This window comes from Homarus americanus, unplaced genomic scaffold (genome assembly GCF_018991925.1).
Source record: "Homarus americanus isolate GMGI-L3 unplaced genomic scaffold, GMGI_Hamer_2.0 scaffold13714, whole genome shotgun sequence".
NCBI lineage: Eukaryota > Metazoa > Arthropoda > Malacostraca > Decapoda > Nephropidae > Homarus > Homarus americanus.
This window is the reverse complement of record NW_024753739.1, coordinates 146,289-170,623: the sequence shown is the minus strand read 5'-3', so window position 1 is coordinate 170,623 and position 24,335 is coordinate 146,289. Positions and strand designations below refer to the sequence as shown.

At 46.3% G+C, this 24,335-nt stretch overlaps 1 protein-coding gene across 1 annotated transcript in view; it reads right to left on the bottom strand.

Moving 5' to 3' along the window:
- The window catches only part of LOC121855441, a 28,714-nt gene extending 4,800 nt beyond the window's left edge, over positions 1–23,914 (bottom strand). Inside the window, exon 1 of the mRNA XM_042350378.1 lies at positions 20,453–23,914. Within this exon, the coding sequence (XP_042206312.1) occupies positions 20,453–23,590 (3,138 nt within the window). The 5' untranslated portion in view covers positions 23,591–23,914. The remainder of the gene's footprint in view (positions 1–20,452) is intronic.
- Positions 23,915–24,335: the final 421 nt, after the last annotated feature.

Sequence of the window (24,335 nt, the reverse complement as noted above, 5' to 3'; positions counted from 1 at the left end):
CAATGTCAGATTAAACCTTTGACGATATTTCTGGGGTCAACTTTTTAACACTGAGGAACTAACATTATCCTAATTTATCAACTGAAGAACTAACATTATCCTCACTCATCATCTGAGGGAACTAACATTATCGTAAATCATCATCTGAGGGAACTAACATTATCCTCACTCATCATGTGAGGGAACTAACATTATCCTCACTCATCATCTGAGGGAACTAACATTATCGTAAATCATCATGTGAGGGAACTAACATTATCCTAATTCATCATCTCCGGGAAATAACATTATCCTAACTCATCATCTGAGGGAACTAACATTATCCTAACTCATCATCTGAGGGAACTAACATTATCCTCACTCATCATCTGAGGGAACTAACAATATCCTAAATCATCATGTGAGGGAACTAACATTATCCACTCTCATCATCTGAGGGAACTAACATTATCCTAACTCATCATCTGAGGGAACTAACATTATCCTAACTCATCATCTGAGGGCACTAGCATTATCCTAATTCATCATCTGAGGGAAATAACATTATCCTAACTCATCATCTGAGGGAACTAGCATTATCCTAATTCATCATCTGCGGGAAATAACATTATCCTAACTCATCATCTGAGGGAACTAACATTATCCTAACTCATCATCTGAGGGAACTAACATTATCCTCACTCATCATCTGGGGAACTAACATTATCCTCACTCATCATCTGAAGAGAACTAACAGCTATCCTCACTCATCATCTGGGGGAACTAACATTATCCTAACTCATCATCTGAGGGAACTAACATTATCCTAACTCATCATCTGAGGGAACTAACATTATCCTAAATCATCATGTGAGGGAACTAACATCCTCACTCATCATCTGAGGGAACTAACATTATCGTAAATCATCATGTGAGGGAACTAACATTATCCTCACTCATCATGTGAGGGAACTAACATTATCCTAAATCATCATGTGAGGGAACTAACATTATCCTCTCTCATCATCTGAGGGAACTAACATTATCCTAACTCATCATCTGAGGGAACTAACATAATCCTAACTCATCATCTGAGGGAACTAGCATTATCCTAATTCATTATCTGAGGGAAATAACATTATCCTAACTCATCATCTGAGGGAACTAACATTATCCTAACTCATCATCTGAGGGAACTAGCATTATCCTAATTCATCATCTGAGGGAAATAACATTATCCTAACTCATCATCTGAGGGAACTAACATTATCCTAACTCATCATCTGAGGGAACTAACATTATCCTAACTCATCATCTGAGGGAACTAACATTATCCTAATTCATCATCTGAGGGAACTAACATTATCCATTACAATTAGGATAAGTGATCTTCCACCTTCGTCTTTACATCAACTGGGTGACTGAGAGAGCCCGTTCTATCTGTGCAATAGCGAACTTATATAAACTGGCTGTCAATAAGTGTTCTCCTGAAGCTAGTATCTTCTTCCCTCTGGACAGGTAAGTGGAGACACCTACAACATCTACAAAAAAGGTTAGCCAAAGAAAAGAAACGAGGGGATATTTAACACAATTATTAAACTATAATGTGACGTTAAAAAACAAATTATTCCAGATATTAGAGAAAATGTTGGCAAAATAATAGAAAAAGAGGATATATTTTTTTATTATTATTATTTTGGATCAATAACTAAATAAATGCTAACTCAAGCCAAATAAATAATGATGAGTTCTCCTCTACTGAAGGCTTTGATAAGGTGTAACTCATATAGGCTACTCATCAGCAAACACGATATGCTGGGTTATGATTGGCGCCTCTCGCCCAAGTTCAGACAACACGGAGTTCAGATGCAGCCATAACCAAGACTCAATCTCCCTACGTATTAAATAGGGGAAAGAACCTTGCCGACAGCTGATCTAAAATGTAGACTTCACTGACCTCCCTGCAGGCAGTCGATGGTCCAGCGTCGACCAATCACAAATCAGCTCACCGTGAACACGTTATGGATAAGGAAAACTCTTTAACTACGGCCAAGAGAAAATTTCTCATGCACCAACCAGTAAGTAATGTTATGAACTGTAACTGACACTAAAAAAATCCTGAAAAAAAAATACATCTTAAAGGTAAATGGAGATGGGAGGTGGTGTGAGTGACGTCAACATGAAGTCAAGTTTCTGTCAACGTATGGAAGTTTCTCAACTCTTTCTCGTGTAAGGGTGATGTTTTGGTGACCTCCTGACGTCTGTTTCACTACCCTGACCTGTTGTTGGTGGTGGTGGTGGTGGCTACATGGTGCTTAGGTTGGGATGTGATTTTTATGAATCTTGTGGCATTCAAATATATACCAATAAAACAGTGTAAAGTTAGGAGTACATTATGTATAATTATCTATGGATACTAACAAACACATCTTAATCCAACGTTTCCTTCACAATCAACAAACACACTTTATTCAAAGACACAACGCACTTCCTTCACAAGCAAGAAAAACAGCTTCATTTCACGTAACAAAGCACTTCCTCCCCTGTCAACACCAGCACCCACACACAAGACAAGAAGCCAAAGCGTCCCTGTCAATACCCAGGAGCGACCTGCCCCTCCCCACCCCCACCCAGGTATTTCCGCAGCCACACTCAACCAGATCACGTTCATTAAGGATGCTGACGAGAATGATAACGTAGTGAAGGTTGTCCGACACTTAATATGTATCCAATTAATCAGAAGGAAAATCTAAATTATCCATGCAATACTAAATTAACAACAGGACTTTATTATTAACCAGTATTATTGTTTTCTATTTCTATGTACAATCAATACTTAATCAATTATAAACTCCTTTGTTCAAATGCGTAATTTCTATTCGTCCAAGACTAAATACATCTACTGAATCTTGAAACAGGAAACATTAATTCGGTAAATAAAAACTCAATAACACTCCTGTAGGTATAACCAGTCTGATATCCACCGAGGCTCTCACCGTCAGTCTATGACCTACAGGTGAGGAACTATGGTAAGTGGTAGAGAGAGAGAGAGCAGAGTCTGTGTGTACCTAGTGAAGGGAGGGATAACTTGACACACACACACACACACACACACACACGAACGAACGATAGGCTGCGGTCAGTGGGTGGAAGGACAGTAGAGGAGAGCACCAGCTGACTACAAACAACCTGGTCATCTATGTAAGGCGCGGTGCAGGTGGGCAGGGCAGGTGGGCTGGGCTGGGCAGGGCAGGGCAGGGCAGGGGGGTCCTCCTCACACTACCACCAGCCTGCAGCCATCCACACTCACCTACGCGTTACATTTCCATCCCCAATGATGTTTATTTCACAGTATTTGGCCAGGAGTCATGAGCTCCCATGACAACTTTATACACAAGCCTTTGAGAACATATCGATTATTACGGGTAACTCGTTCTCTATAACTACGTGTCCTTCGTCCTCTATAACTGCATATAACTCGTATACAGTAATTGCATGTAACTCGTCATCTATAATTACATGTACCTCGTCATCTATAATTGCATGTAACTCGTCCTCTATAGCAAAAACAAATCATCATCGTCTTGCAGCAGAACAATGGCAAACAATTAACTGGAATAGTGCGCCTGAGTTACTTGACGCATTTTACTCTACGGGAGATATTTGTCCTGAACGAAAAACACAAAACCACAAACACATTTCAACACCACCACCGACTGTACTGTGTGTTGCATGTAGTAGAGTATAAAAATGGAAAGAAAAACCAAGAGAAATAAAGGGTTGGAGTCCATGTATATTTTTTTTGACATAGATGAGTGAGGGTAAACATCAGCCAGCACCCAGAGGAGAACCCTGACGAAGTACTGTACCTCGAGACCAACTGTACCCAGACAACATGACCAAACTGCCTCTTGAGCGCTGTACCCCTGAAGCCCACACAACCATATTATTAACTCAATTAAGTCCACAATCTTTATAATAAAACTATTATTTCTTATATTTAATAACTTTAAGAACCTGTGCAGGTTTTAAAGACCGGTTGTGTTTGGTGAGGTTAATAATGTAGTTATAAAAACAGCGAGTGATCACCAGCGTCTGTAACACTGTCTTGCCCACGGTCATGTGTGTATGGTGACTAAGATGATTAACGTTTGTCTAATTTATATCTAGTGACGCCATTGCATTAATTCGATTTCCATATAAATATTATTTGTATGAAGGACTAAATTGGAAGTGGCGTCCCAAGACTACATCTGGATCCCAACTGTGAATATTTACGAGTCCACCAACGGCGTCAACCACAAGGGTGTAGTGTTACACACACACACACACACACACACACACACACACACACACACACACACACAGGATGAATTAGGGTAGGTATTTGTTATACAGTTTGTCCTCTGTGGCTAGAACATGTGATCGTGGAGGACGTTACCCTGGTAGTTACCGTCACGAGGGTGGATCTGCCGTCACACTACTGGACTACTGCCATCTAACATCCTGCCCACACCATCGCCCACTCTCCTTCCAATACAAACAACAAAAACTGGCGATATTACTGTCACCCACTCCACCACCAGCCTGGCCAGCCCACCAACCTGGCCAGCCCACCAACCTGACCAGCCCACCAATCTGGCCGTCACATCACCCACCTATGAAGAAAGGTCGAACTAATACAGAGTCATACCGTCACCACACACATTCACCACACCCCTTGTCACCACACACAATCACCACACCCCTTTACCGTCACTACACCCCTTGTCACCACACAATCACCGCACCCCTTCTGTCACCACACACAATCATCACACCCCTTCTGTCACCACACCTTCACAATCACCACACCCCTTCACCGTCACTACAACCTGTCACCACACACAATCGCCGCACCCCTTGTCACCACACCCCTTTACCGTCACTACATCCCTTCTGTCACCACACACAATCACCACACCCCTTCTGTCACCACACACACTATCAGTAAATACGTATCATCACCATGCCGTCACGAGTAACCAGACAGGAAGCTTCCTCATCATCAGTACCAGCACAATATACATATATATTCATGAGTCCATCCCAGTCTTACCAATGACAGCACACGCTGGAGGCTTTCAACGGGTACAAGTTAAACGCCTGAACACAAGAGGGTAAATGAAGCTCTCTTATTTATACTACGTCCTCAGGGGTGCCTCTTCCACTCCCTCCCCTAAAAGGGTACCCGTAATCATCTCACCTTCACTAATTGGATGACTTAATTGGTCCCAGTAATTATCAACATTAGACAAGCTGGATACTTAACTTGCCCCAATTATTGACTCCCAGAAAGTTACTGTAATCAAAAAGTGACAAAAAAAGAAGAGGTTTTTACGTTCCTTCCTAGCCACCTTGTTAGTCATGCGGCGAATGGAACAAAGAATACAGACTCCTGACTCAATCAGCAAATGAAAAATGTAAGGGAAATTTAGTTTATCGTTCAAAACACCTCAAAAAAATTATAGATAAGACGACACATCACAACAACAGATGCAAGGTCCCACGATCTGGACAAGAAATGTGTTGCCCAGTAAACGATAACATTATAATCGGTGCGTGTGTGTTGGGGGGTAATTATCGACTCGAGACATTCCATCAGCGATACAACACTTGAGAACTAAATATTATCATTCCCCAGACAGACAGACAGACAGACAGACAGACAGACAGACAGACAGACAGACAGACAGACAGACAGACAGATAGATAGATAGATAGATAGAGATATTCGTCATACAAGTTCACAATGGACGAGTAAGTGAACATTGTACGAATACAAAGAACAGTTACACCTTAAGTTGACGCAACAGAGCCATTAAACTCTTATATCTATTGGGGTCTGAAGCAATTTTTTTTCTCCTAACTGGAACAAATATATCTACTTACGGCAATCCTATAAAAAAAAAGTCTTCCATTTTTTCGCACTAGATAAACTGAGGTACTTTAACTGTTCTCATATATCCTTCTTGCAGGCGAGTTTGACCTACGAATCTTTGAGAAACATCCCAGAACAAGGTATCGTTTGCATCAACACACACACACACACACACACACACACACACGTACGTTTGCATAATATCTTACAAACGACCAGTCTCATTAGTATTCAGATCCAGCTCCTAGGTTACGCCTTCATACCTATTTTGTGTGTGTGGGGGAGAGGGGGTGTTTGTGTGGGTGTGTGGGGTGTTTGGGTGTGTGTGTGTGGGGTGTGTGTGTGCAGGGTGTGTGCGTTGGGTGTGTGTCCAGTAGTTTAGACAGCCCACGTACTTATGAACTAAAATCAATCCTCAGTCTGTGCCGCCCCCTCGCTAACAGATACAGTTCCACAAAGTTGTAAGTAAACATCATCATCAATAAATGACACACTGGTCAGCTCGTGTCAAACAGTGGATGAGAGGCATAGCGCAGGTTGACACGGAGGCAGGTGAGGCTAATGACCAGGTCGCCAGATGACACAACAGGTACAGCAGCCAAAATAACCCGTGACCTGGTTCTCTTATCCCAGGATGACCGAAGCAGCACTACTCATGAAAACACCAACAGATAACCAACCCTCTATCTCAACACCAGCCCTCCCCAGTCCTCATATCACCACATTTATTCTCTCCTTAATGTATTGTTCCTTTTCCCTTCACTCTACGGTAAGGTAAGGTAAGGTAAAACGGGAAAATGGCAGGGAGATGGTACTGGGTAGAGAGTGGAACCTTGATTAAAGTCACTAGGGCCTGACAATAAACACAGCGCTAGTACAAGCAGGCAACGGCACCTGGTCTTCCTCTACCTCACGATGACACACTTACGGATGCAACTTCAAAAGAACGTTGGCCAGCCTACTGCCAACAGTGGCGCTCTCTTAACAGTGAGAGCAGGTATCACCTCTCCTCCACACGCACACATGGCCAGCTGTTATTGCCACGGCCAGTTATAACCTACATGACGCTCCTCCGCCCTAATTGGTCTTCTCCTTACCATTTACTCACCGGATCATTCCCTTATTAAATGGCCAGACAGGAAACACCTTAGAGTAAACACGTTAAAACTATTTTAAATATTTTAAAGACTGAATGGGCCACGAGGATAAACTTGACACAAACAAGGTTAAGTTATGTACTTATACTGTATACATTAGTTAATTAAAAAAATTTCAACACTCCTGCCTACGTTGGAGAACTAATAAAGCCTCAACTCTCCCACCTCTACAACTTTCCTAAAAATGAAAAGTCTAACATTGCCAACAGTGACCGCCAGACACCTAGACGAGTGGAGAGCAAATGTCCTGTTTATATGTCCTGACTCCTGGCCTGGTAGTCGCCGGCTCTACCACAGGAGTCAAATAAACGTCCCTAACTAAACTAATATAGGCATAAAAAATAACAAAAAGGAACCAAAATTGTATGATGAGATTACCTAAATACAATGTACTATGAGTATAAGACAGGACTGGAGGATAACATAATAAAAAGAGGTATAATGTAAGGTGGAGCGATTCTCAGCTGAAGCCCGTCTTGATGAACCCAACCAACGACCCCTTCCCGCACAACCCGTCGACCGCACAAAGATATCTGTTATGATTAAATTATTTCCCCCGCGCGGCGCCTATCTTAAAATACACCTGCACTACATAATCAGAACAATGCAATAAACACACAAGGGACAATGACTATGATTCATAAAAGGATTAAACATTACAGGAGCTACAGAATGAATATAAACCCCATCAGAAAAAGTCCATGATAGTTAATTACGACATCGGGAATAACCATGAACCTGTGAGTGTTATTGTGATGGTTCTTTAATGGCATCAAAAGTCATGCTATTCTATCCTCTTTTAATCAACGCCTAAATGACACGATGGTAAGGGGCTGGCGCAGGTGTGTGTGGGTGTTTTGCCCCACATGGTGTCCCGGCAGGAGGTAAACAAACCCATATGGTGGAGTACTCGGGCTGGACTGAGACGGACGGCCATCTACCATCACCGCCACGCAGTATTTCTTGAAGATGGCTGTGTAAGGCGCACTTAAAAGCTCACATTATTAGACATATCCTATAATAAGACATAGCAGAGGACACCATAGTCATCATCCTCATCACCACCAACATCATCACATACTACTCCCACCATCACTAATACCAGCTATCATACTTGAACATACTCTAGACAACGCCTGCTCGTGGTTAATCCAGACATACACCCAATTTCAAACTATAAATGAAGATGACGATGAGTTTACGAGGTTCTCTCCTTGACCTGAGAAAATATATACTCGATCTTCAAAAAAAAAATAATTCATCGACTTCATTTGGGCTTTTACGAGTATTTATTCTGCTCAGGTACACAGGTTCAATGCGTACATACACAACCTTCTTGGGCACACAACCTTGCAGCACTGTATTCTCTCCGCTGGCTGGGTGTACAGTGCCCCTGTGTAGTTCCTCTTAGCCTGGGAGTGTAGACATAATGACGGGGAGTAAATACTGAGGGAGGAGATGGCCCGAGTGTACTCGAGGTGGTGGTGCCCCATATAGCTCTGGCACTCACCCAGTCAGTGCCACGCTCCCCTCTTGGCACACCTTAGACGCTCCTGTCACCTTAATTACTGTGCCTGCATGTCCTCTACCTGCCACAGTACCTCTCACCTCCTGTGTACTTGATACCTCTAGTGCCTGACACACACACACACACACACACACACACACACACACACACACACACACACACACACACACACACACACACACACACACACACACACACACACACACACACACACACACACACACACACACACACACACACACACACACACCTATGTCATATTGATAATACGAAGGAAGAACTACCACGTTATTTATAAGGATGTGTTGGTGTTTAAAGCCCTCACCATAATATACTTATGATATATAGCGTACATTCCATGGTAAGAGAGCAGGATATACTTTAGCCTAGTAGCGTATATTTCTCGGTAGGATAGCAGAATATACATGGCCTGAAAATGTATATTTTATTCTAGGTTAACAATATACGACCTGACAGTGTTTATTCTTCAGTAGGGTAGTTAAATAATCACAACACGAGTACAGTGTATTTCCATGAACTAGAGACACATATTCCTGACACGTTACTGGAATATACAATGACATAATGCCAATACAATATATACAGGAGGTTACACACACGTCTTTTCCTAGACCCAGAGACATACATACATACATAACTACTACTTTGCTGTCACTCGGAATCGAGAATGACGATCATCCAGCTATGATACAATGATATGAGTTATTAGGGATGTCACCTTCGTTGGTGAGTTCTGAGGTGACTAGAGAGGCCGATACGGGTCCGGCAGAGTCGTCCACAAATGTAGCACGTGTGGAGGGCTACATCTAGTGCGGGAGGGGCGGCGGCAGCGTCTTTCCGGCGTTGGCGCTTGTCTGCCTCGTTGTGCAGTCGGGCTAACTCGAAAGTATTGACACCTCGTGAGGTGCTCTCCAAGCGTTACGGTGTGGAGTAATCGTCTCCCAGGTGAGGGGGTCGATTTGGAACTTTTTCAGGTTTGTCATAAGACTATCCTTATACCTTTTCAGTTGCCCGTCAGCGTTACGTTTACTATTCGTTAGGTGACTGTAAAGTAGCTGCTTTGGCAGTCTACTGTCGTCCATGCGGGTCACATGGCTAGTCCAGTGTAGTTGTTCATGGATAATGGTAGCCTCGATGCTCCTACAGTTGGTGTAAGCGAGAATACATACATACATACATACATACATACATACATACATACATACATACATACATACATACAAACATACATACATTGCTGAATATACATGAGTCAGACGAATGTACCTAATGTCGAATTTTCCAGACTATTCAAGTACAATAAGTTTTACGGAAACATGTTACCAGCAAGGTGTGTATAATACTGTACACGATAAATTACAAGAAAATACAAAAGGCCTGACGTGTACAGTCCAAGGCAGATATTACTGTAGTGAAATAGTACGTGTCCTGATCGTGTCTAGTCCAGAGAGAGAGAGAGTGTGTAGCAGATATTTCAGGAAGAGTTCACGCGTCACTGGTCACGAGAAGAACCATAATATATACCACGCTCCTTTACTTGAAATTCTCTCTCCTTCTGCCAATTAGAGGTCTCTGAAACGCCATAACTCTGTACATATGAACCGCCGCCACTATTGTTATTATTCTGGGAGATGGAGTAGCAGTGCTGTTTTTACATGATATAAGTATAGTCTACATACTTTACAAACCCCTAACCCAACCCAATCCAACCCAACCCAAGCCAAGCTAACCAACCCAACACAAGCCAAGCCAAGCCAAGCCAAGCCAAGCCAAGCCAACCTAACCCAAGCCAAGCCAAGTCAACCTAACCAAACCTAACCTAACCAAACCTAACCTAAACCTAACCTAACCTAACCTAACCTAACCAAACCAAACCTAACCTACCCTACCCTAACCTAAACAGTAAACGTATGACTCCGGTCTCGACTTCCACCAAATGAACCAGAAACGTTTAGTGAACAAATGAACAAAAACGATGAGGGTTACAGGAAACGTTTCACTTAACATTAATAACAGAAACAAGACAAAGAATAGTGAACATATTTTTCAAGAGCACACAGAGAGGCAGACAAGAAGATTACTTTGCTTTGTACTTCATAAAACAACAGAAAAGACTGAGAACAGATTCCTTATGTTGGAGTAACCAAACAAGATGGAGGAAGAACGTTTTTGTTATGGGTAAAAAAAAAATCTCTAGCATAGATACGGAAGAATAACCCTCGGTGTCTTAAACAAACATAAGGAATTATAAAAAAGATGTGTGCATTTTACTGACATGTTAAATAAAGGTGCATAAACCCCTACTCGAGTTAACATCTTAAGGAATAATCCGAGAACGAGCGAGTTTTTTTTTTTATGTACTGTACAACTTTTCCTAATATCTACGATAGGTTCATTACTGTCAGTAGTTAGTGAGAACTCGAGTTAGTGATTATAATATGAAAATAAAGACATAAAAGGAAGATTTGAGTTATTCTATTTTATTCCATTAGAAATAAAGACAAGTGTGTTTATAGTCTATTCTCTACCTCTTTCCTACCTAGAAGCCGTAGGAGAGGACCACAGCCTTTGTTCCTCGTTTCCTCACAATATTGCTTAATGGCTCATATCTGTGCAGTATTCTCCCTAGGGTTCTTAAGACAGCAGTAGGTTGAGAAAGTCCTGGTCCATATTTTGATTTTGACCCCGAAAGGAGTAAGTGTGTCGTGATGGAGGAAACAAGGCGGCCCAAACAACTGGAGCTGCAATACCACCACACACACACACGTCTCGGCCAATAACACAGTCAACCATCGTATACAAAACATCCCTCCACACCCTTTGATCTGCCTCCCCTAAACCATCGTTACACCACTTAATTGTCAATTCTATTCAACTCTCTACTATCACTATCGCGCTAGAACAACATATAAAAACTGGCTAAAAGAATCACCGCCAAGAGTGAATGGTGCCCAACCTATTTGTGAGTATGGCAGACAGGAGAAGGTCAGCGGTCTATGGTATGTGGTGATGTCGCCTGGGTATTGTACCAGTAGAAGGAGCAGCAGCAGCCAGGGTATGACGAGATATGTAGAAGGTGGGAAGAAAGGGAGGAGGAGAGAGAGGGTGTGTTGGAGGGAGGAGGAGAGGGTGTGTTGGAGGGAGGAGAGAGAGGGTGTGTGCAGAGGAGAGAGGGAGGAGAGGTGTGGGAGGGAGGAGGAGAGAGGGAGAGAGAGGAGGTGTGGGAGGAGGAGAGGGTGTGTTGGAGGGAGGAGGAGAGAGGGGTGGGAGGGAGGAGGGAGAGAGGTGTGTTGGAGAGGAGGAGAGGAGAGGGGGTGTGTTGGAGGGAGAGAGAGGGGGTGCTGTGTGTTGGAGGGAGGAGGAGAGAGGAGGTGTGTTGGAGGGAGGAGGAGAGAGGTGTGTTGGAGGGAGGAGGGGTGTGTTGGAGAGAGAGGGGTGTGTTGGAGGGAGGAGAGAGGGTGTGTTGGAGGGAGGAGGAGAGAGGGTGTGTTGGAGGGAGGAGAGGAGAGAGGAGGTGTGTTGGAGGGGAGAGAGGGAGAGGGAGGAGGAGAGGGTGTGTTGGAGGGAGAGAGGAGGAGAGGGAAAGAGGGAGGGGGAGAGAGGTGTTGAGGAGGAGAGGAGGGTGTGTTGGAGGGAGGAGGAGAGGGTGTGTTGGAGGAGAGGGTGAGGAGGAGAGGGGTGTGTTGGAGGGGAGGAGGAGAGGGGGTGTGTTGGAGGAGGAGGAGAGAGGGGTGTTGGAGGAGGAGGAGAGGAGGTGTGTTGGAGGGAGGAGGAGAGGGTGTGGAGGTTGGGAGAGGAGGAGGAGAGAGAGGGTGTGTTGGAGGGAGGAGAGGGGTGTGTTGGAGGGGAGGAGAGAGGGAGGAGGAGAGGGGTTGGAGGAGGAGGAGAGAGGAGGAGAGGGGTGTGTTGGAGGAGAGAGAGAGGAGGAGGAGTGTGTTGGAGGGAGGAGAGAGAGGGTGTTGGAGGAGGAGAGGGTGTTGGAGGGAGGAGAGAGAGTGTTGGAGGGGAGTGTTGGAGGGAGGAGAGAGGGTGTGTTGGAGGAGGAGGGAGGTGTGTTGGAGGGAGGAGAGAGGAGAGGGAGGGTGGGAGGGAGGAGGAGAGGGTGTGTTGGAGGGAGGAGAGAGAGGTGTTGGAGGGAGGAGAGAGAGTGTTGGAGGGAGGAGAGAGGGGTGTGTTGGAGGAGAGAGAGAGGTGTGTTGGAGGAGGAGAGGGTGTGTTGGAGGAGGAGGAGAGAGAGAGGGTGTGTTGGAGGAGGAGAGGGAGAGGAGTGTGTTGGAGGGAGGAGGAGAGGGGTGTGTTGGAGGGAGGAGAGAGAGAGGGTGTGTTGGAGGGGAGGAGGAGACGTGTGTGTGTTGGAGGAAGGAGGAGAGACGTGTGGTGTGTTGGAGGAAGGAGGAGAGACGTGTGGTGTGTTGGAGGAAGGAGGAGAGATGTGTGGTGTGTTGGAGGAAGGAGGAGAGACGTGTGGTGTGTTGGAGGAAGGAGGAGAGACGTGTGGTGTGTTGGAGGAAGGAGGAGAGATGTGTGGTGTGTTGGAGGAAGGAGGAGAGACGTGTGGTGTGTTGGAGGAAGGAGGAGAGACGTGTATTGTCAAGACCGATAAGAGAAAATAAAAACGTCACAGTGTTTAAGTCATTCAATCTTTCAGGTGAGATTTTGCGAATCACCTGAGATTACCTGGACACCTGCCTGAGATCACCTGAACACATCTCCGGGACGACCAATGCCCCACAAAGCCCAAGGAACTTTTTTGAAACACACTAAAAGGACCTAACCTAACCTAACCTAACCTAACCTAACCTAACCTAACCTGACCTAACCTATGTAACCTAACCTGACCTAACCTATGTAACCTAACCTAACCTAAGATAACCTAACCTCATCCCTCCGAATAACATCAGGGTGGTTAATCTTTAAGTTAAATTAAGCTGGGGTGGAGATTGTTCAAGTGATCCCTCTTGTTCAATAATACTAGAACAAATGAACACAGTGAAATATCAACCTTCTCCTTGTTATTAAATTACATGGTCATTACACAACAGGAACTACAGTGAAACCTCTATTTACCGGACCACAAGGAGAGGAAATTCCGTTATATCGAGAGTATAACATTAGACTTGAAGCTTCCATCTAACGAACTATCTAGAACAACCAAGCTACCGGGGGACAATAACACGAGACTGGTGTGTAAACGGGTGGTGGTACTGGGTAAAGGTGAAGTACAGTGATGGTGCTACCGGGTCATCATGATACAGTACCGGGGTGATAGTGGTGTGGTGTTGATATACAGTGATGGTGCTACCGGGTCATCATGATACAGTACCGGGGTGATAGTGGTGTGGTGTTGATATACAGTGATGGTGCTACCGGGTCATCATGATACAGTACCGGGGTGATAGTGGTGTGGTGTTGATATACAGTGATGGTGCTACCGGGTCATCATGATACAGTACCGGGGTGATAGTGGTGTGGTGTTGATATACAGTGATGGTGCTACCGGGTCATCATGATACAGTACCGGGGTGATAGTGGTGTGGTGTTGATATACAGTGATGGTGCTACCGGGTCATCATGATACAGTACCGGGGTGATAGTGGTGTGGTCTTAATATACAGTGATGGTGCTACCGGGTCATCATGATACAGTACCGGGGTGATAGTGGTGTGGTGTTAATATACAGTGATGGTGCTACCGGGTCATCATGATACAGTACCGGGGTGATAGTGGTGTGGTGTTGATATACAGTGATGGTGCTACCGGGTCATCATGATACAGTACCGGGGTGATAGTGGTGTGGTGTTGATATACAGTGATGGTGCTACCGGGTCATCATTATACAGTACCGGGGTGATAGTGGTGTGGTGTTGATATACAGTGATGGTGCTACCGGGTCATCATGATACAGTACCGGGGTGATAGTGGTGTAATACAGGGTGACCGAGAAGTTGTAGCACTTCTGTAATAATAAATAATACAGGTTGTACAGAGACTTTTGGATCACCCTGTACTGTACCGAAAGAGATTTAGTCCTCCAGTTACGAGCGCGCGCGCACACACACACACACACACACACACACACACACACACACACACACACAAAGGCATTTACACATACACAAACTCTCTCTCTCTCTCTCTCTCTCTCTCTCTCTCTCTCTCTCTGTGCTCTACTTCCCACAGAGCGAGTCATCAAGGAGCCACACACGAGTGACTGATGTGACGTTGACTACCATGAAGTGGGAGCCGAGGAACTACCATGATGGGCGAGAGCTCTATCATAGTTACCATGAGTGAGATGGGTATACTAAGTGAAAGAGCTCTAACAGAACTACCATGAAGTGAGAGAGACCTTAAACTACCATGAAGTGACAGCTCTACCAACTACCATGAAGTGACAGCTCTAACAACTACCATGAAGTGACAGCATGAACCCGAACATGATTCCAAGAAAGCACACGAGAAGACGGAGTTAAGAGACAGACGTAGAACAAGAGGCAGTCACACGTGGTTAGGTTTGGTTAGGTTTGGTTAGGTTAGGTTAGGTTAGGTTTGGTTAGGTTAGGTTAGGTTAGGTAAGGTTAGGTTAGGTTTGGTTAGGTTAGGTTAGGTTAGGTTAGGTTAGGAGTAAGACAAGACTGGTGAGGCAACAGGACGAGAGAATACAAGTGAACAACAAGCCACAACTTCGAGAAATACAGGACAAGTGCGTGTTCCATATCCTCATTTACAAACATCTGTACGTGTCGTTATATACAAGCGTCCGGTCCATGGGGGCAATAATTAGGGGGTAGTGAGGGTAGTGGGGGGGTAGTGGGGGGCTAGTATGGGGATAGTGGGGGATAGTGGGGGTAGTATGGGGATAGTGGGGGGGGTAGTGGGGGGGTAGTATGGGGATAGTGGGGGTATTATGGGGATGATGGGGGTGTAGGGTATAGTGGGGGTGGTATGGGGGGTGAACTGGATTTAACATCGTCCTTCAGAGTTCTGGGACAATTTAAAGTAAGGAACTATTAGTATCCAGGCCATCGTTAGAGTGCATGACCGTGTTAGAGGAGGAACAACTGTCACTGCTAGTTCTCAAGTCTAATGAGTACACCAACGCGATTAAAGGCTAGTTAATTAAGCATCAGACAGAGATAAGCAAAGAGGACCATACATCCAAGCCACTCTTTGTCACAGCCAAATGGTCCTGACAGGCTCTCTCTCTCTCTCTCTCTCTCTCTCTCTCTCTCAATAAACCCATAACCTTACACCCAATTTCCCTTTCTGTTTTTATTACTCCATAAGTAAGCTTAGGTACTCCCGAGATCCTAGAAGCTGATGGTAAATTTATCATCCAGGGGCTAGTTTTCATAAGCTTCGTACGTTTAAAAATTAAGTTTCTAAACCTTGAAACTTTTTATGTAAGTGAAATTTAACATCCAGTGTGTAGTTTGTGATAAGAATCGTACATGGAATATTATTTATTAGTGAGATGTTTGCAACTTCCTCAGTGACGCGTAATTATTATGGTAGAGTCTCGGAGTGGTTCTGACTCCATTTTTAATACTGTTTTTGTGTGTGGTATAGCGTAAGACGTGTTCATGCATTCAAGTTATGGGGAAAATATCATGGCACGAATTTTTATAAGAATCCGAGTGGTGGCTGGTAATGCAGAAGTTAACTAGCGCATGACAAGACCATGTCACACTGTCTTATGTTACGTCAAATAAATCATCATCTGTTGAAGGGCAGGACAGAAAATGCTGCCGCGAGTGAGCGAATAAATCATGTGAGTGTGTGTGTGTGTGTGTGTGTGTGTGTGTGAGGGGTAGTGTACATCTTGAGTGTCGGTACCCCCAGTGTTACACCTTGTAGTCAACATACCATAGTTGTTGTCACCTTTCACTCTACATTATGAAAGATCCAAAACGTTTAATCACAAATAAATATAAGTAAACAAAGTAAACAAATAAATATGATGTAATATTAATGTAATAAACGATACTGATACCGGAAACAGGAAGGAAAGGAGTGAGGACAAGTCAACACGGAGGACGAGAGGAGTGAGCGTGACACGTCAGACACCAAGACGATGGATGTAAACAGGAAAGTGAGTGCATGAGGTCGCTTGCGACACTGACAGAAGCAAGAGTGCCAATACACAGAGCCAGACAGTGCCACAAGTACAGAGGCTTCCCACCCCCGCACCAGAAGACACTTGGCTCACTCTAACAGACACTAGCTTGACTCTTCGCCCATCCAGACCCTCAACCAACTCACCTTGAGCCAACACACCAAAAGCAAAATAGCCATTACAAACTCCCCGGGTGACGTACAGGAGGCAACCTATTTCAGTTTCCCTCACCGCCTCGACAACACACTTATGGCTACTAGAAGCTCTAACAGAAGCAGCAGCAGCTGGGGGAGACAAAAGGTAACTGACAAATTTACATTACCACCACGATAGCTACACTGGCTGTAGGCCCTAAAATATCCATCTGAGGTACTGGTCGTAGAGGCAAGAGGAACCACATGGCTACAGAGTAGAGGAGACGAGGCAGCTGGCCACCAACCTGGCAGCTACACATCAGAGGTTGCAGCAGCGGCAGCAACAGTTGGCACGCGTCCACTCCTCCATATGCGTCGCTCAGTCCCTGCCACCCCCCCACACCCCCGGGTCTAACTCCACCATCACACCTGCCCACGCACTGATCACGGAATTTATTTACTGTCTAAATCTACCGTACTCCTCCCTCGTCTATACTGGGCGAATCAGGTGCACAAAATAAACTGCAACAGAACAACTGAGAGCCAAACAACACAACAATAATTTAGAAGTTTATGTTTACTTCCTCGACTCAGAACAGTGAACAGTTAATCAATAAGCGTCAACAGGACCTGAACTGTTCCTAAATAATAATGAGTCGACTATGAGAGCCGCCTCACCATTTCCTCTTATATTTTCTTACGGTCTCCCATCTTTGTTCCCTTGACTAAATACAACACCCCCAGTTCACCCAGCTGTAAATGGGTACCCAAGTTTACAGCTTCGGGAAGTAAATACAGTCGAGTGCAGTACCGGCCATGCTGCATCCGTGTGCACCGAAGGCTTGGTATACAGTGTGCTGTATCCACACTGTCCCTAACGGACAGTCATGCCTATGGGGCCCACTTTCACTTCTCACTATGCCCATCACCTGGACACTATCTCTACAGCATTATGAATCAGCTCCCGCCATTCATCACACCACCTACGTGTCCACAGCATCTCAATATACTTTCACCCAATCAACTTTCGACTTTCTACCAACTCTTCCATCCTATATATTTTCCTTACATCACAATTCACTTGCTTGTCAATCATAGCAATTCCAGAAATACTTAACAGGTTTTCTGTTCAACTTGTATCACAAACTGAAGAGTATCCAGCACCACCCACACTCACGACTCACCAAGGTCTCCCTCCATCACCATCTTCCTTATTTTCACACAGGACCAGAACCCCGATAACTGAAACATTAATTCCCAAGGTAGATTCACTGTCATATTGACCTCACAACATATTAATCTTTGCCGACCATCACTTCCCCCAAAAAGCAATACACAACTTATATTTCTACACCAATGACATGTTTACACTTCAAAACTACTACCACCACTGCCACCATTACCACCACTACCACCACCCAGCTCTAGTCAATCACTCTCTGTTCCTCCCACTTCAACTATATTGTGTTTAAGTCATATGGTGTTGGAAGGAAAACAATAAGCCGAAAAAAGTTCAACATTTTGCAGCTGCTTTATAAGTCTGGGGAAGGGGGAAGGGGTGTTTCTGCCTTGTTAGTGCACCTACGAAAATATCTCCAGAAAGTATGATGTAATTTGTAAGTTATGTCACACAAGGGAGAGGAAGAAGAGGAGAGGAGGAGAAGCAGGAGAAGAGGTCGTGTGTCAGTCCTTCTTGATCTACGCTAGACTACCCTCTCTCTCACTCACTCTTCCTTCTTGTGATTGTTTCAACTGTCTCAAGGTTTTCCTCTCATCTAATTTCACACTTAAGCCATTACACAGTTATACTAATTTGTACCGGCCGAGTTATGTAGTTGGCGAGACACAACTACACGTTACTCCACCTGCAAGAGAGTAATTAACGCACCTTGTAAGTGATTTCTGCCGAGGTAATTTCACGACCCCCGGATGTGTTCAACTTACAACATCTTCTGCATCTCTCGTCAGTTTCCATTTTGTTTTTAATTTTAGTAATTATTTCATTATTTTTAATTACATAATTTAATTCAAATCGTATTAACTTGGCGCAGAGGATATGTTCGTTTTCTGCGGCCCAACTCATTTGTGCCAATAACCCCCCCCCCCACACACACACACCATTCAGACTATTATATACGTAATTAACTTAAGTAATAACTATCCATTAACAGCTGCTCTCATTGTACAAGTTTCTTAAGTATCACCTACAACACGGAACAATTTGCTATTTACCACAAATAAATATTTTACCCTATTATGTTGTTTACAATTTACAGCCACAGTCTTACATCACAAAGGAAATAATTATCGTATACGTGTTTAATATTTTACAAAAAGCCTTACATCACTAACAATAAATATTACTCACGATTTTTCTTTTTACAATTTACACCTAGAGTCTTACACCACAAAAAATGATAATCCTCCTCCAAAGCATATTTACAATTTACACCCACCTAACCTTTCCAGCTCACCTGTAACACTCGCGAATGGTCCGGTCATCAACAGGTAGACTAGACACTCACTCCAGCCAGCCAGCCAGGTGTCGTGTGTCATTGGGAATTCTGGCAGTGTCTGGGAGGAAGGGGGGAGGGGGGTGTTGTGTGTCACCTGGGAAGGAGGGGCCCACAACAAGGTCGACTAAACCTACTTGACATTAAACTAAGGAGAAGACCTGGTCACTCTCTCTCCTCACATGGGCATCTCTGAGCCCCACAACAATACACCTGTTTGAATGACTCCCTGCCCCACGAGTTACCCTGAAGGTGTTATATATGACAAGAGGTGATATTCTTTAGTTAAATGAAGGTAATTAGAAGGGGTTATTATTTAGTCAGATATGAATAGAAGAATTATTTTAAGACACATCATGAGCGACACAACAACACTCTCTCTCTCTGTTAACCTCTGGGTGGAGTGAATCATCCTATGGTCAGTGATTCAGGTGGTGTTAGTACAAGCCATGACCCTGACCTAGTGTGTGTGTGGTCATATGACCTCTCTCTCTCTCTCTCTCTACCAATGGCATCAATATATGTATGTGTGTGTGTGTGTGTGTGTGTGTGTGTCAATACAAACTTCCCATCATAAATACTCGTGTAATTGTAGCCCGGGTGTGTTTCTAAGTGGTAGTTGCAACTCCAGTGATTTTTACGAGTGAAATATCTCAGATGTTGTTTCCTGTTTTATCCAACGAGTGTTACTTTTTTCTGACAATTATCCTGGTGTAATTCATTCCTGTTTTTGTATGCAAGCGTGAGTCGTGTTTGTTGCTTCTGAGTGAATCATACTCTCAAAGTTTGCAGAGGATGTCACTCTCGCGTAGGCAATGTGTGTGTGTGCTGGGAACTTTCTGTGGCAGATATGTACTAGGGAGCGTAACCACGAGTCTGTGATGGACAAAATTCGACTAATATCTATGGCGGTCAAGTCAGGGTATATGTCTCTTAATAACTTGTATTAAAGAGCTGCTGTGGTGGACATGACGGGCAGGTAATGGGTAAAGTTTGTATGGGGGACACGTATGATAATGGGTTGGGGAGTGTGTGGTGAGGATGTGCGTGCACCTGTGTAACACATCTGGTGATGAAAACTCACCTGGGCAAGGGAGCGAACCTCATCAGGGTCACGCCAGGTGGAGATAGCTGGACGGCGCTTCTCCTGGATGGCTGTAGTGGGCGCTCCAGGCTTGGGCTTCATCTCTGCTGGGGCGCGCTCGAAGATGAGGACCCGCTCAGCCACGCTGCCCTGAGTGAGGAAGGGTCTGATGGCCACCCCGGCGCTGTTATACCCGGTGGTAGGAGACTGAGACCTCTCTCTGATGTGAGCCTTTTGTTGGTCAGTCAGCTCGGGGTGAGGCAGAGTCGAAATACTGCCCGCTACCAACGGCTCCGGTGACCCTGCTTTCCTCATCTTACGCAACTTACGTCGGTAAAACTCAGGCAAAGTGGAACCCACTTCATCCGCGTGGATACCATGAGTCCCCCTCCACATGGAGTCTGATAATGAAGTGCTGCCGTTCTCAAAACGGGTCCGTGCCATCATGACGCGGCCGTCCCCGTTAACGATCTGTTTACAGGAGATGTTGCGGTAGTCGTCCAGCCGCTGCGAGGAGTGTGGGTGTTGCTGAGACTCCTGGTATCGCACCTTAGCAAAGTCCACCACCGACATGTCTCCTTCTACTGCCTTGCCCACCACACGTCCAGGAGAATCTCGTGGACTGCCTCCGCCTGATGCCTGCCTGATGATGGTCTGTTGCATTTCTTGGTGTTGCATTTGTTGCCTTAAGATATTCTGTTGTGCTTGTTGCTGCTGTATTTGGTGTTGTATATTTTGTTGTGACTGTTGCTGCTGCTGCATCTGTGGCTGGAGCTGCATCTTTTGTTGTTGTCCCTGTTGTTGTTGTTGTTGTTGGACCCGCTGTTGGTGGACTTCTGTCGGCTTGTCAACATCCACGGTTACACTGATGGAATACTTAGGTCTCCTGCTCTGAGCAGGCAGCTCGGTGGTCTCAGAGTGTGGTGCGGTACTATTGTTGGTGCCGCTGGTGATGATAGTGTTGTTAACAGGGAGCGAAGCGGGGAGGGAAGGTGCAGACATGGGCCGCACCTGACCAATGGGTCTTAAGTGGTCGCCGTCATCAATAAGTGTGCCGGTTCGCAGGGCGTGCATGAGGCGTTCTTCTTCCTGGTCGACGGCAGCCATGGTCACAACTTTATGGCGAAGCGGCACTCCCGAGTACTTTTGGCTCCCAGAGCTTTCCACCCGCGCCTCCAGGGTCGTGATGTAATTGGTGGAAGTTGAAGTACTACTGGTAGAAGACGAGTATGAGGAGGATGTTGAAGTAGACGAGGAGACGTGTGAGGAAGAAGCATGACTTTGTTTTGATTTTCTCTCAACGATAGTTGGTTGTTTATTTTTCAGTGGCCAGGTAGAGGTGTTAGGTGCAGGTCCTTCGTTCCAGCCTGGCTGAGACACCGGTGGGTTGGGAGAAGCGGAACGACGGCTTCGGTTTTCGTGTTCAGTCTGCATTCGCGACCACTCCGTCGACACTGAGGAGTCGCTTCTCGCTCCACCATAACGTCTGCCAGCTGGGCTGACATTAGCGTTACTGCTTGGGCTACTTACATTGGCATTGCTCATACTCATACCACTGCTGGCCATATTGACCATCTGCTGTTGAGTAAACCGTCCCATGGTGCCCATAGTGTTGGGTGAAGACACTGTAGATGGGGGGCCGGTGAGGTGATCAGCAGCGTGAGCGGCCGCACGAGAAGTTATGGCCATTTGTCGCTCAAACCTCTGGAGCGCCTCCTGGATGGACGAGGGCGCGCTTTTTGGACGTTGCGAAGCCAGGGCGGCGACCGCTGCGGCGTGGTGACGCGCCTTATCCTCTAGCACAAAAGAGTTGACCAGTTCTTGCAGAGACGCTTCTAAATCAGGATCTGCTAGGAATTCAAGGGAACTATCCTGCTGCTGCTGAGAAGGATCAACCCCAGAGTAAGAAGAGGACCTCTCCGGGGGCGGCGGTGGCTGGGTAAGAGTACCCCGAGGAGACTGGGGAGCCGCGGGGGCTATGTAGGGTCGTGGGCTAACTTGTGTCAGCAAGGGAGATGTAGGCGAGGAGTAAGCCTGACGGGGAGACTGTGGGGCTGACTGAGCAACGTTATTGTTGGGATACAGAGGCTGCTGTTGCTGGACACCGGGCGACTGGGGTGAGGAGCCCGGGGGGACGTAGGGACGCGGGGAGGTGTTGAGGGTACGGACAGGAGAGGCGGCGTGGGGCCTGCCGTTGTGGAGTGAGGGTTCCAATAGCTTCCTAGGTACTGCTGGTGAGGAGCCGGGCGGGGCGGGACTGATGCTCCTGGCGGGTGTGCGTGGCTTGACTGTGACTGAAAGCGACCCGGCGGAGCTTGGCTCTCCCACAGCAGCCTGCTCGCCCCTGTCGAACAGGCTGCCCTCTGAGGTAACGCTGTGGTACCGGATAAGCTCGCTGGGGTTCAGGCCGGTTGTCTTCCACGTCTGGTAGATAAGTTCGGCTTGATTAGCGATCTGTGCCGCTATAGTGGAGACGTCGTCGGTCTGCATGAGTTCAGAAAACAGTTGAACTGCCTCATGATGACGTGGCGCGCCCTTGGGCGGCTCCGGGCCAGGGGCCACGCGCCCTGCCCGCTTCTCTGCAGCCAGCTCGGCCAGCGTGCCCACTAACTTCTCGTATTGGCGATCTTCCTTCTGGAAATGATCTTCCTTCTCCTCTTTATCTAAGCCTTGCGCCCACCGCTGTACGGCACGCGCTATACGTTCTACATGAACCCCTAGGGGTTGGGCCTCCTTTTGCTGGTGCTGCCGCTGCTGACCAGGCGGGGGCGAGGGGGTGGCTGCCGGCGATGAGGACAGGTGCTGCACCTGTACCGACTGTTTCTTTACTTCCTCCCCTCCTGACTCTGCACTTCTCTTGGCTGCAAACTTCTTACGGTTGGCTGCCACTATTTTCAAAATGGCCTCTTTATCGGGCTGGACAGTTCCTAGTCCATTTGCTGGATCCGTAATATTGACTACCACAGGGACACACAGTCCATAGTGTGCGGGACAGGGCGCGGGCGCGGCGCACGAACTTACGCCCACCACGTGTACGCCGCGGCACGCACGCACACGGCACGCACGCAACTCCACACGACTACTGGCGACCCTGGTCACCGCCGCACGCCCGCACTGGCCGCGCACATTCTCAACCATAATAGCCGGGGCGCCACGGGCGCGCCATCACCGGTGCCTGGTGTGAGGGCACCTCTCACACACCACTACACTAGCACACACTACTGGTACCACTCTTCACTGTGGCCCACCACTGCTCACGGGTGCTCTCAGTGCTCTTACTAACACTACACTTGCACCAGCACATCCCAGGCTGCGGGGCGAGGATCACTGCTCAGGAAGCACACGCTTGACTCCGGACACCACACTACTGGGCACGTCTGGCGGCCGCTGCTGCGCCTCCTCCTGCTCCCAACTCCCTCGCCCTGGCACCGCTGCCAACGCCACCCGGCTAAAAATGACACAATAATATTAGCTCGGCGCGGCGCCAGAATCCTGAACCAGCAGCCACTCGCTCCACTCCCGCCCTGACTCCTGCCCTGGCTAACACCTACGCTGCACCCTTCTACCTGTCTCTGTCTCCCCTGTCTACCTGTCTTACCCGCTCAGTAATACCTGTCTTCTCATGTTTAGCTGCCTTCCCGTCAACCTGTCTTACCACAAGTCTACCCGTTTTACCCACTCAATTACTTATTGTCTTCCCGTCTAGTTGTCTTCCCGCTCCATCTACCTCTGTTCCCTTCCGGTTTACCGTTCAGTCTCAACGACCCCCCCCCTAACCCTCATACAGACAAAGAACCCCACTGTCTCTTAAATCCTGTATAAAATAGTTACAGCCTGTCCCATCTACTAGCACCCCAGGGACCTACCTACTATCACCCCAGGA